This window comes from Astyanax mexicanus, chromosome 15, assembly GCF_023375975.1.
Source record: "Astyanax mexicanus isolate ESR-SI-001 chromosome 15, AstMex3_surface, whole genome shotgun sequence".
NCBI classification, from domain to species: domain Eukaryota; kingdom Metazoa; phylum Chordata; class Actinopteri; order Characiformes; family Acestrorhamphidae; genus Astyanax; species Astyanax mexicanus.
Genome location: NC_064422.1, coordinates 23,724,185 through 23,739,753, shown reverse-complemented (window position 1 = coordinate 23,739,753; position 15,569 = coordinate 23,724,185). Strand labels below are relative to the sequence as shown.

The 15,569-nt window shown below is 35.7% G+C and overlaps 3 protein-coding genes and 1 long non-coding RNA gene across 4 annotated transcripts in view; 1 reads left to right on the top strand and 3 right to left on the bottom strand.

Annotated features, from left to right (window-relative positions):
• The window catches only part of snx29 (sorting nexin 29), a 189,647-nt gene extending 187,334 nt beyond the window's left edge, over positions 1-2,313 (bottom strand). The window contains exon 1 of the mRNA XM_049464910.1: positions 1,829-2,313. Within this exon, the coding sequence (XP_049320867.1) occupies positions 1,829-1,835 (7 nt within the window). The 5' untranslated portion in view covers positions 1,836-2,313. The remainder of the gene's footprint in view (positions 1-1,828) is intronic.
• The window catches only part of maff (v-maf avian musculoaponeurotic fibrosarcoma oncogene homolog F), a 255,539-nt gene that overhangs the window by 188,986 nt on the left and 50,984 nt on the right, over positions 1-15,569 (top strand). The window lies entirely within an intron of this gene.
• On the bottom strand, positions 4,003-8,256 carry LOC111188876 (tumor necrosis factor receptor superfamily member 17). Its single transcript, XM_022662753.2, has 3 exons — positions 7,998-8,256; positions 6,616-6,759; positions 4,003-4,293 (listed from the first exon to the last, which is right to left on the bottom strand). The coding sequence occupies exons 1-3, from the start codon at positions 8,158-8,160 to the stop codon at positions 4,022-4,024; spliced, it is 579 nt and encodes a 192-aa protein (XP_022518474.2). The 5' UTR covers positions 8,161-8,256; the 3' UTR covers positions 4,003-4,021.
• LOC103021631 (uncharacterized) lies at positions 12,566-14,763 on the bottom strand. The gene is made up of 2 exons (XR_002648641.2): positions 14,126-14,763; positions 12,566-13,015 (listed from the first exon to the last, which is right to left on the bottom strand). It is a non-coding gene; the product is annotated as an uncharacterized LOC103021631 (long non-coding RNA).

Here is a 15,569-nt window from a genome sequence, read left to right as displayed (position 1 = left end):
TGCTCATTTACATGCAGCTGGTATTCTCGGTGTGAAGTACATCTGTGGTAATTACACATCACATGGTAAAAAATAAACTAATGAGAGATATCGTACTGTGATAGGTGTGTAGGTAATTGGTAAACTTTGATACAGTGTTTAAAAAAAAAAGAAGAAAAAACATGAATGCATTTTACAAAGTTTACTGTCAGACAAAAACTTTATATCTCCATTTTTGTATTTTAGACAATGTAAATCTGGCAGTTTTGTCCTAAAGTGATGATTTGTTGTTGGCTATAAAAGTGAACCTAATATTTTATACATCTGTAATGTACAGAAAAACTACAGCGTACAGAACACAAAAACGTTTAACCCCTTAAACATTTTTGAGATTTACATTTGGCATTTAACACCTTACAAAAAGTAAATTCATCCATAATTATTATTTTTCTTGTGAGTGTAACTTTATTATTCATGTAATTCATTATTATGTGTTGGAAGGCACTAATGTTGGAATTATGGGCCAAAGCAGATATCACACATGTACGTATCTAACAATACCAATATACACATTTATAATTTACAGACACTACACACCCTGCCTTACATTTTTACATCAACCAACTCTGTGTGTGTAGACAATAGAATAAAAGGCAGCTCCTGAGAAATACGTTTTTATATTTTTTTTGGTCAGTGCCAGATGTAGTAATGCAGCCAGTGTCACCTGGTCCTATTCCAACATTCAATAAAAACATCAACAAGTATCAGTTTGAAATATTGTCCAAATCTAGCTATTGGCTGTGCGTCCTTAATTATGTGTTTATTTTTTGCCTGTCAGGCTATATATAATTTAAGGTTTTTTTTTGTCTTTTGTATTTTTTGGTTCCACGATAGGAGTCTCCCCACTGACCTTGATACTCATTTCATTATTTTGTTAAATCAGCATTAACCCTCACAATGTTCAATGTAATGTTATTTTCACATTTTTATGACAATTACTGCATACACTATATATTACTTAATATTATATATTAACTGGCATAGTACCAAGGGGGGCAATTTGCAGCCCCAGTAGCAGCCCTGAAAAATATTCATAGCTATTTTCACACTTTTTATTACATTTATTTCTATAATTAGACTGCAAATTTATTAACAATTTTCAATTTTCACAAAATATATCACTGAAAGTGCAGCAGTAAACTACTGTTCTACCGCTGATATAAAATCAGTGCTGTTTTAGCCTCTGTTAATAAAATAACGGGCACCCTAAATCAATAAAAAAACACTAATCGTCACTAAGTGAATGAACACACCGGTGTTGCAGAGGCTATCAAAAAATCTAATATGTAGCTACAGATATGATACACTTGGTTTTATAGATTTAAGGGCTGTGTTTGGCCTTAATCTTAAACTGTAAAATGTGGCTGTTTCTGCAGTGTTTTTAAGAAAACACACAGAAACAAAACCTAGCATGCGGGTGTATGCTGGTACTCAGTCAGTCGGTCAAGGAGGATATCAGATTCGCTCAAACCCAAAGTGAAAGTAAAGTACATTTCCTCATTTTGCCAGTTTATTTCACTTTAAATCAGCCTGCAATCAATCTGCAGCCTATAGAACATGTGTAATACTCACAGGGGGCACTTATAAATACTGAGACAGCATTCAGCTAACCTGTGGTCAAAACCAAAATTAAAACTAGGAACCATAACCTAGGTTAGTTTACCTAGCTGGCTAAGGAATAGTGAGTTGGCACGGATGTGGCAACGGGGCTTATTTGCTTAGCTAGTGAAAAAAAAAACAGGCGCCTCTGTTCGGTGTATAAAAGCACCCCCAGTCATGAACAACTCACCGTTCATCCTGTCAAACCACTGCAGAAGATGAAGCTGTTCCCTTTATTAAACGGCATGAATACAGGCTTCCCTCCTCAGGTCCGCCAGTTTCTGCACTCAGGCTCTGAGCTGTGCTTCCCAACAGGATATTTTACATGTTTAACAGCAGAGGCTGCTGTAATAATTCCTCATTAAGCCCGCTGTGTTTCACTGACTGCTGTTCAGGGAAGAGGAGGAAGGCGCGCGAGCTGGGTAACTAAGTAACCCGGGTTAGCTAGGCTAGCTGGTTAGCTGTAAACAGAGGCCTGTCCACACACTGAAAACACCTTTAACTACAAATTTCACCCCCCGCGTTAGCACAAACAGCGTGCAGCACATTTACCACCATCCTGTAAAGGCTGTCCGCCGTTATTTCACCTCCCAGGCTGAGTTAAGCGGCCCTGTGCTGACGGGAGGACGCTAGCCAGCCCTCAGCCCTGCACAGCATTTCATTTTGTTTCAGTCACATGACGCAGCGCTACTGTGGTCATGTGACCAAACCGACCACTCGTTTTATATATCATTAAAGCGACCTCACTGTATTTAAATAACTTTAATACCGTTTTTTAGTTAGTATTATTGTTTATCCCATATATATATTTAAACATAAAGGAAATGCCTAGTATAAATTCTACAGTGTTTGTCTGCTCACTGTTACCGTTACCTACAAAAAGGGACGTTCACCACCAACAAACACTGAAACGTCTCAGATCGTTTCGAAGGACGCTGTGTGTGAGAAAACGCGCTCAAACCTACATTGTTTTGAGTTGTGAGACTGAAGCTGTGCTGAGCTGTGAAATGTCTGACCTGTGTGTGTAAACTTGATGTAGAAATACAAAAGTTTCTTCATAAAGTAAGAAAAGAAACCCTCAGCCATACATGGTGTTACACAGAAAATGAATGTAGGTCATTTTTGACCCATGTTGGCATTAGAGGTGTAGTGATACAAAAGGGCTTTTATTTTAAAAGAAAAAAAGAATGAAAAAAATTAAATAAGAATGTTAGATGATCGAAAACAAGATAATAAAAGAATTCCTTAAATACTGAATAAGGTATATCAAAGAAACACTCATACATAGAGTTACATAGAAAATGAATGTGGGTCATTTTTGACCCATTTTGTGCACTAGAGGTGTACAAGGTCTTTTATTTAAAAAGAAAGACAGGTTAAAAAAAGGATGTACATTAACTTCTTGCAAAGGTATAGTAAATTAAAACTCACTTTTAACATTGGAAAAATTTTAAACCATGTTGCACATCAAATTGTAAAAGATTTCTTTTACTGATTGAGGACAAATTGTGTAATAATTTGCTTGAATTTATGAAAACGTAAGCACACATTGAAAATCGTTCACACGATTTAAAGAAAATGTGAGCAAGAACTGCTACATCTTTCACTCAATTTAATATATTTTTTTATCCATGGCCCCTCCCGGACTCTGTAGCTTTGTAAGGTACTGAATAATGGGAAAGCAAGGCAGCTTCCTTCCATTTTAGTCAGAGACTACATATTCAAATTAAATTGTATTTAAATAGCATATATGTTACAAGGCAGCTTTACAAAGATATGGGCCCAAGCCTCTTATGAGTAAGCACCACAGTGATTGAGCCAACAGTGGCAAGGAAAAACTCCCTACATAAGAAAGCTATGCTAAAAAGGTTTTAAAAATGATGAAATAGTGCTGTACGTTTCATAAATGATACATTCTCAGTTTCACAACACAATACAGTGTATGATCATGTATGATCAATGTCATCATTTTACTGTTAGTAAAACATTACATTGTTATTAATACCAATTGCTAGCACATAATACTTTATTACATTATGAAGACTTGCAGTAGGTACAATGACTGCTTAAATAAGACACAGTGATAATATTAATGATAATAAACTGTACAGAATTCCTACTTCTAACTAAAAACTAATTTTGACATCAGAGTTTAAATAGAATCTAGCATAAGCTGACGTCCCCTCTGTTTTCATTGTACAGTATGTTCACCACATCTAACAATGCAGTTAAATATACATTTGACAGGCTGTTTCATGTGCCTACTGAAACTGACCAATTTGACCAAAAACTATCACTTGGTAAATAAGTGATGCAGCTGTCTTGTTTGTTGAATGTTTTAAAGAAAAAACAGAATATTGTCAGTGTGTGATTCGTCCTGCTCTCATACAGCAGCAGTTGTCCACACACCTAGTGTCACCCCCCGTGTGTACTGCGTACTGCAGTTATACGTCTGCACTGTCTTCGTAGTGACCAGCACAGTGGTGCCCTCCTCAGTGGAGGGCAGAGGCAGGTTGGTGTTGTAGTGAGTTGAGCTCATTTCCTCTTCTACATTCACTGCTGTATTCGCTGCTGCTGCTGATCCATCCACGTCCTCGGACTGCTCAGTCGTATCAGAGCCTCTCTCACTTTCAGAAGAGTCTCGTTCTTGAGCTGCTGGTGAGAGATAATAGGATAATAATAAATCATTATGAACACCAGTTACATAACGTGTGCAGATAGCCAATGCTAGGAAATGAAATTAGACAGTCTTTTGCAAAGAAAGAAAGTTGACACCCTGGTCCAGTGAAACATGTTGGAATTATTTTAAGTTATACCTGAGGAAATAAACAGTAATGATGCCTTATAACAGGGTGTGAACTTGTGTACATTTTTAAGGTTAACAGCATAGAGATGCCCAAATCATTTTATAAGACTGTATGCATTTGGGAACAATGTGATGAAATTATAATTACACATGCCACAAAATCAAAACACACACACACACACAAAATGTAAGTATACTATAAGGGAGGAACACATTTACGCATAACATATGGATACGTATATTTTGGATTTGTGTGTGTGTGTGTGTGTGTGTGTGTGTGTGTGTTACTAGCTGTCTCTAGAGGTGACACCACACCCGGTTTATGGAGAGCATGTCCACTTCATATTTCCATCATTATATCAGAAAATGTGTGTGTGTGTGTGTGTTTGTGAAATTTGAAATTCTTGTTACTTTTTATGGTATTTACATGCATTTTTTCATTTTTTTGGTATGATTTTATTTTTTTAACAAAAAAACTTTTAATGCTGTGACAAATTATTTAGATTTATTTAAAACTGTGTAAATTATATACAGCTCTGGAAAAAATGTAAAGACCACTTCAGTTTCTTAATCAGTTTCTCTGATTTTGCTATTTATAGGGATATGTTTGAAAATGTACCTATATATATATTATAAAATATACATTTATAAAATATATAAAAATATTGTTATATAGAGCATTTATTTGCAGAAAATGAGAAATGGCTGAAATAACAAAAAAGATGCAGAGCTTTCAAATCTCAACCAATGCAAAGAAAACAAGTTCATATTTATAAAGTTTTAAGAGTTCAGAATTAAATATTTGGTGGAATAACCCTGGTTTTTAATCACATTTTTCATGCATCTTGGCATGTTCTCCTCCACCAGTCTTACACACTGCTTTTGGATAACTTTATGCCACTCCTGGTGCAAAAGTTCAAGCAGTTCAGCTTGGTTTGATGGCTGTGAACATCCAGTATTCTCTTGATTATATTCCAGAGGTTTTCAATTTGGTAAAATCAAAGAAACATAATTTTTAAGTGTCCTCTTATTTTTTTCAGAGCTGTATATATCATACAACAATTTTCAACAGATCTACAGAAGATTTTTGGAAGAAAATAGAAAGGAAATAAATATTTTCCTTGTTAGAAAAAGCATATTACACATTATTAGTATACCACTGTGATATATTACATATTTTGAAAAAAATAATTTTGTCCAATATTATTAACAAAATACCCATATTAAATATAAAATTATGGTCTGCAACCAAGACTGAAAACACACTACAGTAAAGGGTGTGTAGAACACTGTTGTAGAAAAGAAAATGAAAGGTGGGCTACCCCCACCTCTCGTCCGGGGTACAACTTCCCCTGCGTGTTCGTTTGATAGAGAGAGTCAGACAGGTGGAGTGAAGCTGAAAGCAAACCAAGTATTTATTACAAAGTACTGAATATTCAGGAGAACCAATACATATAAGACAGTGTTACAGCCGTCTAAGTAAGAGTTCTGACCCCCTCTGATCTGACTCCATGTTTTATACCCAAAATGACGTAAGCCTGTTGATGAGGCGTTGTTAAAATCATCTCATGTTAGCATGCACGTGTTAATACTGAAGTTTCACGTGTCTGACTGGACCACTAGTGTTTGACCTTGACTGTATTCTTCCAGAATGGAACCTCATGGCACTATCTGTGTGTGTGCGTCACCCCCCGCTTTGAAGTAGAGGTTTTTTAGGGAGGCACTCACTGACCAAAAGGCTGCTTTGATCTAATAGCCTTTTTGTAGCAAATTAGCCCCGTACCAGTCGAATTGATGACCGTTAGTTAGGGTCATGCAGTAAAACAAAATACTTCAAGCCTGAGCTACATCTCATATGTTATATGTTAATGTGGGTTAATCTGTCATATAATAAAGTCTGTGTTAGTCACATGCCATATCAAACAATGTTTTACTATATGTGTAAAGGATATATTGTGATTATTGGTTAATCTTTTATATAAATGCGTGTAAAATACACTGTGAGTAAAAATGATCAAATATAATGTGAGTATTGGTTAATGCCTATAAAATACAAGGTTTCACACAATAATTATGTAATTATAGATACTAAGATAAGTAATCATTATTGAAAGATATTTGTCAATACACTCAAGGTAAAATAAACCGTTACTCTTTAACACTCTCTATACCTTTAGCTATGAGGACGTGCTTACAGGCCTTCCTACGAATGACCGTCAGGATTCCCATCAGCGCCAAACAAGTGCCGAGAAACACAATAAGCACTATGAGGATTATACGTGCATTCTGGTTTTCTCCAGCTTCTTTCTTCCCAGCTGTATAAGACACACAAACACACATTTATTCACACATTCACAATTTCTGTCCTATTAATTAATGTGACCATTGATTATAGGAGAGATGTTTATTAGTCACAACTGACTGAAACTCTGCTGCATTTCTGTAGTGTTCAGCCATATCTGTCCTCTCTTGATTTTTGCATAATTGTCACATGCACTGGTTTCACATAACACTTAGTGGTATACTTCTGATACTACATTATGTAATAGGACATCTGTCACACTAAACAGTATAATAAAAAAAGGTTTTAACACCAATATACAGTACCAGTCAAAAGTTTGGACACACTTCTTCTCATTCAATGTGTGTTTTTCTTTCTTTTTATGATTTTTTATATTGTAAAATTAATATTGAAGACTATATTAAAGCTATACAGAAACATATGCAGAATTATTTTGTGTTAAACAAACCAGAATATGTTTTATGCTTAAGATTCTTCTATGTAGCACATTTAGCTTTAAGGACAGATCTGCACACTCTTGGTATTTTAATCTCAATGTCTTCATGAGGTAGAGTCACCTGGAATAGTTTTCTCATCCTCTTAAAGGAGGTCCTGGAGGTTCCTCCAAACTGTGGTCCAGCTCACCCATATCAGTTGGGTTAAGATCAGGGGATTGTGGAGGATAAACACTTTTTTGTTTACTACATAATTCCATATGTGTCACTTAATTGTTTAAATGTATTTACTATTAGCAAATACATCAAATAAGGAAATGAAGAAAAACATTGAATGAGAAGGTGTGTCCAAACTTTTGACTGGTAATATATGCCCCATGTTAAGGCCTAATCATTCCCCAAACCACAAAACTTGCCACCTTCTGTTATCCTCAGAATTTACTTACATTCTATAATCCTTAAGTCAGTTTGACCCCAAAATATACACCTCCAAAAAATATTATAATTATTAAACCTGTTAGCAAAGTTTAAGCATCAGATCATTATTCCATCCTAATTTTATTTACCTGTTTGGCCTCTATAATTTAGAAAAAAAGATATTAGACGTTAAACACAAAATTAAACTGTGTTAAACACTCAATAGGATCAATTAAATTACCTCAAAGATAATTGGAGGGTTACATTTTTACTCTGCTAATGATTTTATATCATATGGTCCATTACATGCAATAAGGCCATCATAAACATTAACCTGTCACAGCATCACAAAGCCTATAGCTACTAAATCATTTATCAGCGCACGAACAGGCGTACTTACAGGAGGAAGGCCTACAATACGTGGTGCAGTCGGGTGGAGGAGAGTTGCATCTCTTGGAGCAGTGCTGACAGTTCTCCATAAGTTTATCAGGATAGAAATTGGGTTCACATTTGCCCTCAGCTATGGCAGCGATATAAAGGAAAAGCCATAAGTAGAGGATCATCTTTCAGCGAGGGCTGTGAATCGATCCTAATCTCGAGAAAACAGTATTTATATTTGCAGTATGTAAATAATCGCTGAGGAAGGGGAAGTCCCTGTACAGTTGAACAAACTCATCCTAAAGTTCAGTTTTTTTTTAACCTGAGAGATGTTCAAGTAAAGTCTCATGATTACTCTTCTCCTCTTTTCTGCTGTTCTTCTTCTTTGCACTCTCATGATGATTCAAAGCACGAGAGATACTGACGTATTGTTAGCTTACTGATACTTTACACTTTACTCCTGAGATCCCGAAAAAAATATTTTAATATTCATATTCTCTGGAAAAAAAATAAGAGACCACTTAAAAATTATGATTTTCTTAAATTTTACCAAATTAAAAACCTCTGGAATATAATCAAGAGGTAGATGGATGATCACAAGCCATCAAACCAAGCTGAACTGCTTGAATTTTTGCACCAGGAGTGGCATAAAGTTATCCAAAAGCAGTGTGTAAGAATGGTGGATGAGAACATGCCAAGATGCATGAAAACTGTGATTAAAAACCAGGGTTATTCCACCAAATATTAATTTCTGAACTCTCAAAACTTTATGAATATGAACTTCTGAAAAGGTCAGAAAGCTCTGCATCTTTTTTGTTATTTCAGCCATTTCTCATTTTCTGAAAATAAATGCATCTACATTTAGGGTGGTCTCTTTTTTTTCAGAGCTTTACGTCCCTTGTAGCGAACTGTGGCTATATTGCTTGGTCTCAAAATGTAGGGGTTGTATTAATTTTCAAGTCTTTTCCTGATTTTCCAAGGAAATCTGTGGTTGGAAATGGTAAAAAAAATGTATACTAATATCTTACAAAACTGGAAAATCTCATTTTAAAGAAACAAATTGATTATTAGCAACACCAGCAAAATATCTAAAAATATATCACATCCCTCCCCCCTTGCGATTTGAAAAGAAAGTATCTGTGCTCTGTTGGCCACACCCCCACAAGTGGGCCTAGTTGGAAATCCCAGGATGTCCTTTTGACTGTACAGTTGAAACAGAGTGCATACAGAGTTTTACTAGTAGGTTAAAGTACCAATCAAAAGTTTGGGCACACCTCTTCTTATCTAATGTGTTTTCTTTCTTTTTATGATTTTTTTTATTGTAATTTTAATATTGAAGATATTAAATCTGTACAGGAGCACAACTAAGCTTTGAGGACAGATCTGCACTCTTGGTATTTTAATATCAGTGTCTTCATGAGGTAGAGTCTCCTGGAATTTTTTTTCAGCCTCTTGAAGGAGTTCCTTGATTAGCAACTCCAACAATATTTTTTAATATAATTTTATATGTGTCCTTTAATTGTTTTCATGTCTTGAACATTAATCTACAATATCTTGACTGATACAGTATGTTCACTACCGTGGACAAAATAATTGGTATATCTCAGAAGGATTTGTACAGTCAGCAAGTAATGCTTTCCAATAGCATAATACATTCTAATACTATAAGGATTTGATATACTTACAATAGACAATAAAAGAGGTACCAGATAGCTTCACTGTGATTCTTTAATACCCAAATAAAACTGTATATTTTAATATAAATATTATTACATTTTCATTTAGAAATAAACTGCCATAGTCAACACAGCACTCACATAATTAGAACACAATCAACATTAGCATACAGAAATGATCAGGGTCCTCTCAAACATTTATTTTACAGTGTCACACTGTTCTGAATTCCTTTTGCTCACTCTTAACCATATACTTCTTACCAACTACAGGTGTGAAAATACTCTTACATTAGTCCATGATATCTCCTTCAGCCAAATAATGACATCTAAAAGCAGTAGTTAGTTTAATCAGGGAAGGTAAATTTGAAATGGATCAAACATGGATAACTAATACCCTAAAAGATCATGGTTAAAACTCACTAACTAACTCAACAGCCCATGTGGCAAACACAAGGCCAGTGGAGTCGTAAAATTATTTAGGTATTCTATTAATATTGAGTTTATTCATAAAAATTCCCAGTATCCACTGCAATGTAACAATAATAAAAAAAACGGAGTGTCTATTTGCACCCGGGTGCAAATAGCACGTGCCACACAGCAAGGCTATTTTCACCCCTTAATTAAAAAAAAAAGAAAGAGAACTCATCTGCGCATGTCTACCAATGAATGCGAGGGAGCGAAAAGGCGCAAATTCACAGATGGGGAAACGGAGACCATAGGAAATGGTAAGCAGAATTTGGTTATTATTTATGTACAAAAGGCCCATCACTCAATTTAACTCTACATTTTAAGATAAATATTTAAGACAGAGTGTGAGAATTATTATCTATCGAACACTGTTGACTGAAAACGAATAAGCTAAGCTAGTGTTTTGGTGGATCTCAGTTTAAGTTATTTGATTGAATTAAAGTTTGAGGCAGTTAGGTAACTTGTATCTAACCTTATCTTAGTTATTAAGTAAAAAGTTTTGTATTTTGTTGCTTATTCTGATTAATTTAGCTAGCTAGCTAGCTTATTGCTGGCTAGTACAGAGCCCGGGAGGGGCCGTGGGTAAAAAAAAATAATTAAATCGAGCGAACGATGTAGCAGTTCATGCCAACAATTTCTCTAATTCGTGCGAACGATTTCTTTTATTCCAGCGAACGATTAAGCCAACTCTTATTTCTAGTTCATGCATGCACAGGCAGGATAAACACAGTCTCCGGCGATGTTCATGCCTTCTGCGGTGGCGTTTTAGGGCAACTCTTAATTAGAGAATAAAGTCTAATATAACGAGATTAAAGTCGTAATATTACGAGATTAAAGCCGCAGTATTTTGATTTTAATTGTAACTGCTTGGCCTGCAGCGCAGGGAACGGAGGGAAAAGAGCACATACCGTCAGTTAGAAACGTAGATAAATGACGGTGATCTCAGGATCTCATAACAGATCATGCATGATCACCGTCAGTTATCTACGTTTCTAACCTGCTTAATATTAATGTTCTAGTGTTACAGCTTTCGGCTCTGCGCTGCGAGATTCCTCTGTGCAGGGAGAGCGCGCGGCGCGACACGGAGGCTTTCCACCGCATTTTAGTTTTTGCTACCAAACGAACATAAATACAGTAAATTCCAGTCATGAATAAAGGAAATAAACCTTTTACTGAAACAACATCTGTGAATTTGCGCCTTTTCGCTCCCTCGCATTCATTGGTAGACATGCGCAGATGAGTTCTCTTTCTTTTTTTTTAATTAAGGGGTGAAAATAGCCTTGCTGTGTGGCACATGCTATTTGCACCCGGGTGTATGCAGCAGTGTGTGCTATTTGCACCCGGGTGTATGCAGCAGTGTGTGCTATTTGCACCCGGGTGCAAATAGCACACACTGCTATGTACACCCGGGTGCAAATAGCACACACTGCTATGTACACCCGGGTGCAAATAGCACACACTGCTGCATACACCCGGGTGCAAATAGCACACACTGCTGCATACACCCGGGTGCAAATAGCATGTGCCTAAAAAAAAACAGTAGTTGTTGTTGAAACAAAGTGTTGCCAATTTAACTGCTTTTCAGACCCCTCTATTTTCCTCAGAAAGTAATCTCAAGAATGAATTAAAACATTAAATAAAAATACAAATTTAAATATTAATATCAAATATCATATATATGCATTATATATACAGCTCTGGAAAAAAATATTAGACCACTTTAAAATAATCAGTTTCTCTGATTTAACTATTTATAGGTATATGTTTGAGTAAAATAAACATTGTTGTTTTATTCTATAAACTACTGACAACATTTATCCCAAATTCCAAATAAAAATATTGTAATTTAGAGCATCTATTTGCAGAAAATCTTATTTGCTTTCAAAAATTCAAAGAAACTAAGTTTATACTCATTTAGAAACAACAATATTAAAGTTTTAACTAAGGAAGAGTTTAGAATCAATATTTGGTAGAATAACCAAGATTTTTAATCACAGCTTTCATGTGTCTCGAAATGCTCTCCACCAGTCTTTCACACTGCTTTTGGGTGATCTTACGCCACTCCTGGCTTCAAGCAGTTCAGCTTTGTTTGATGGCTTCTGGTCATCTATCTTCTTCTTGATTACATTCCATAGGTTTTCAGTAGGGAGTGGAATAAGGTCACCCAAAAGCAGTGTGTAAGACTGGTGGAGAACAACATGCCAATGTGCATGAAAACTGTGATTAAAAATCAGGGTAATTCCACCAAAGATTGATTTCTGAACTCTTCAAACATTAGCAGTGTAAATATTTGAAATATTTTTAACTTAACATTTTGCTTAATTTCAACTTGATACACTTTGCCTGTGTAGTTATTTGGCATAATTTAATAAACAATGGTCAGATGGACAGATCATACAGCAAAATGTTATTTAAAAATAAAATAAAAACATACACATCCTCTGGCCCCCAGTTTTGTATTTTTTTAATATGGTTCATTTATGTAATTGGAGTTTTACACCCCTGCTCTACAGGGTAACAGAACTTTAAAAAGGAGAACACAAGCCGGTGTATAGAACAACATACAAGGTATTGAGTTTGTCAGAAGAAAACAGTAAATAATGCTACATGACATACAGCATATGTTGAATTGAAATTACAATCACTGGTATACATTATCATATTGTAAATATGCACAATATACAGTACATTACATATTACACAGACCATTTACAAAATATTATAAATATGCAAGAATAAAGCAGTTCTGATCAAATCAGCAGGAGATTCAAAGCGTATCAACATCATTCCGGTTAAGTGCTTTCTTGATGGAGCGCAGGTAAAGTTGTCCTTTGCTGTGGAAACATGACCAAGGATTTCAACCAATCAGCACACTCCACTCACTGTAGTGCAAAGTCTGCAAAGAATGTTGTAAAAGATAAGTTTTGTTTGATTCTCTCAGTCGGTCAGATGCAACCTCAGTGTGAAGGCTGGTAATAATTAACATGGTTACAAATGACATGATGAGTGAAATAAACATGATAAATACAATACTTATGTACATGCTGTATCTTAAAAATGAAGGTGCCTTAAATGGTTCTTTTAAATGGTTCACTCTCCAGTAAGACAATAGCTATTTATCATGAAGCCAGTTACATTTTAGACATAACCATAAACAACCAAATGCTCAATAAAATGTTTTTTTTTTTTAAAGAAGGATCTGAATGTGAATGTAAAGGTCTTCCACATCTAAAGCTTTGGGTACACAACTCCCCCCCAAAGACCCCATTTACAACTGAGGATTAAATCCGAACAAGACCAAACCACATAAAATTTCCAGGGTAAACACACCGAAAACACACATAACACAGATTCAAATTCAAACATCTTGAGGAGGTGGTCTGAAGAGGTGGTCTTTCAACAAACAAAATTAAACGGAGATGCATTTGACTACCATGTGTAAACGCATGTCGATACAATCTTAAAAGAACACAATCCAGATACCAGTAACAAAGTAAACTGTGTCATAAAATTGTAGCCAATTATAAAAGAACTAGAACCAACCAAAACAGACTGAAAATCAGGGGGAAAATCATGCCAGACTCAGGCAAACTGATGATTTTGTTCAAATAAAAGCTAAAATCATGGTACAACCCCACCACAGACTCAGGCAGACTGGGAATTGGGGCCAAAATCAGAATAAAATCTAGTACAGACTCAGCTAGATTGGAAACCTACACTTTACAACAATTGTTGTAAAATCTAGCATAGATTTTTTTTTTAAACTGGGGTACACTTTAGTACAAGCTCAGCCAGTGAGAGACAGGGCTAAAATTAAGGTAAAAATCCAGCACAGACTCAACCAGACTGAAAATCAGGCCTTAAAACAGCATAAAAATGTAACAGTGTACCCAGTCTTGAAAGTTATTTACCTTTTTTAACGGAAAAGCAGGAAACCAGGCCAGAAACAATACAAAACCTTTCTTTTAAACAGTATATTGATTTAAAATTTGTTTCTTAAAGTTACCTCTAGGTCATATTGATAATGATTCTCTGTTCATGCTGTTGGATGGGTCCACTGGTGGTGGGTTGATATAGGAGACCATGGAGATAGAAGGCCACTCTGCAGAGACTGAGCCACTGGTGCCGTTTGGCCGAGAGTTCCACACCTGCCTGCCGGACCTCCCGCTCTTCCTGAAGGAATTCCTCAGTCCGTTTGAAATACGATTAGAAACTTTGCGCACAACTCCAGAGATCCCTTTGCTCTTTTTATACTGCGCAATGTCATCCTCCAGTTCTGCAGGAGGAACCTCAATGTTACCACTGTACCAGAACACCCACCAGATCAGGCTCAGGAAGATGATCAAAGATCCAGCATAGACCAAAAAATCATGGAAGAAGATGTTCCAAAACACACCAGACAAGAGGATGAGGAGGCCAAGAATATCATGGAACACAGCGAACCAAAAGGCAAACTTACACCGGCCAACTCCCTGAACTCGATTCTCCATGATGATCTTTCCTCAGTGCAGGATATATTTTTTTCTTTTGTCCACTTTGAAATATTACAAAACACTCCAAGATCTTCCAAAAGACTTTAATGTTGGGAAAGGATCAGGGCGAGTGGCCTCAGTGCTGGTGGTAGAGTTCTGAGGGAAACATGACCTGTTCTGTAAAAGTGGTCAAAGTTCACTGGAAGGAATAAACCTTTGGCAAGAACCAGCTGAACAAATTACACCTTTATCTCTCTTTAGAGCATCAGAAATATCCCTGCACACACAAATGCTGATAGCAGCCCCGTGTACATCAAGACATCAAGGGGGCCAAATTGGGCAACATGAATGTACATTTTTATAATAATTACTAAATACCTTTTGTAATTTAGTAATTTAGTAATTATTTAGTAATACCTAAATAATAATCAGTTTCCACTTTTCCCAAAGCAGCCAAACTTACTAACATTACTGTACTGTATATACAGAAATGTATAATCCTAATCTTCAATTTACAAGACTATTAAAGAGTAATTAGCCATCTAATTGGCTATGAACCAGTGTGTTATAACAATTTAATATTTCTACATTGACTGGCATAAACTGTCACTGGCATTAAGCTTCTCACAGATTTAATTTTTTTTTTCAAGTTACAATTGCTGACATTAGATTTGGCTATGCACTACAGTACAGTGCAAACTGTACTATAGTAAATTTCCTGTGGAATTATTAATTTAAAGTTCATTTTCTGGGCAGTAAGTAAATCTCAGTAAAACACTAGTATTAGAATAAATACAAATGTAATGGTTTTACATTACTGTGTTCATTAAAACATCTCCAAAGCTCTCCTCGTGGTGTTTAGAATTATTTATAGTTATCATATAAAACCTGGTTTAATTCACGTTAAATCACGGCAGAATGAGCTGTTGATGGAATTGAACACATCCTTATGGTGGTTTGGGGCATCCAGGAAAAAAT

Coding starts and splice junctions, on each gene's coding strand:
- LOC111188876 (XM_022662753.2), bottom strand. CDS start 8,160: ATGATCCTCTACTTATGGCTTTTCCTTTATATCGCTGCCATAGCTGAG. Junction 6,760..7,997: donor GTATTGTAGGCCTTCCTCCT/GTAAGTACGCCT, acceptor TGTCTTATACAG/CTGGGAAGAAAGAAGCTGGA. Junction 4,294..6,615: donor GCACGTCCTCATAGCTAAAG/GTATAGAGAGTG, acceptor ATCTCTCACCAG/CAGCTCAAGAACGAGACTCT.